Source organism: Belonocnema kinseyi, chromosome 3 (assembly GCF_010883055.1).
Source record: "Belonocnema kinseyi isolate 2016_QV_RU_SX_M_011 chromosome 3, B_treatae_v1, whole genome shotgun sequence".
NCBI classification, from domain to species: domain Eukaryota; kingdom Metazoa; phylum Arthropoda; class Insecta; order Hymenoptera; family Cynipidae; genus Belonocnema; species Belonocnema kinseyi.
In genome coordinates, this window is record NC_046659.1 from 36,055,949 (window position 1) to 36,056,930 (window position 982).

At 39.8% G+C, this 982-nt stretch overlaps 1 protein-coding gene across 1 annotated transcript; it reads left to right on the forward strand.

Moving 5' to 3' along the window:
- The first annotated feature begins 275 nt into the window (after positions 1-275).
- On the forward strand, positions 276-758 carry LOC117169778 (protein FAM200B-like). Its single transcript, XM_033356286.1, has one exon. The coding sequence runs from the start codon at positions 276-278 to the stop codon at positions 756-758; it is 483 nt and encodes a 160-aa protein (XP_033212177.1).
- Positions 759-982: the final 224 nt, after the last annotated feature.

Sequence of the window (982 nt, forward strand, 5' to 3'; positions counted from 1 at the left end):
GGCATAGCTATTCGTAGAATGACGGCGCCATGAACAAAAGAAGTACAAGCTTCTACTTCTTTTGTTCATGGTTCATATAACTGCTAAGAGTTACAACTTCTACTCTGTTGGAAATGTACGTGCAAAATGTTCAATTATGAAGTCATTGTCGTCAAATTTGGAAGATATGCTAAATTCCTAAGTCCCCACTTCTACTCTTTTCTGATATTCTCAGGTTTCAAATGGCAATTTAAAGTCAGTTCTGTCAATAAGTCAAAGGCTTGAAGATGTGAAAAATGTCGGACTGTTTGAAGTACGGTTTTCGCATGCAAGAAAGTGGTGACCCGCAGTGTTTAATTTGTTTGCAATTATTTTCCGCCGCGACTAAGCCTCCCTCAAAAATAAAACGTCATTATGAGCGGAAGCACCCAGAATCTCTAAACATTCCGACAGAGGTCTTTGCATCGAAATTGCGCGAAATCGAGGTTTTGGAGGAAAAAGAACGCGAAAGTGTAGATAGTGGATCAAATTTAGCAGACAGCGAAGAATCTCGACTGAGGCAAAAGCTGTGTGAATGCTCATATTCTGCAGCACTAGCTATTCCTCGCTATTCGCTATTGCGAATCACGGAATTGGGAATGGATATGCGGAGTCAACTTAAAAATGAGTTGAACTCTACTGAAAACTTTGCCATTCAGGTGGATGGCTCAACAGATGTTAGCAATGTAAAACTGTTGGGATTTGTTCGTTTTATTGGCAAAGAGGACACTGAAGAGTGAATGCTATTTTGTAAAAGTATGGAGGGGCAAGCAACGGGACATTTACGTTTTCAAGGGATGATGGAAAAATGGCTTGTTTTGAATTAGATTGAAAAAAATGTGTAGCGATTTCTTCCGACGGGGCTAGTTCGATGACAGGGAAAAACATGGGATTTGTTAAATATTCCAAAGAAGTCGCGCCGAACTCTTCTTGGTATCACTGCATTATTCATAAGTATGCATTA

Bases quoted from the DNA above. Each gene is read 5' to 3' on its own strand.
- LOC117169778 (XM_033356286.1), top strand. From the start codon at position 276: ATGTCGGACTGTTTGAAGTACGGTTTTCGCATGCAAGAAAGTGGTGAC.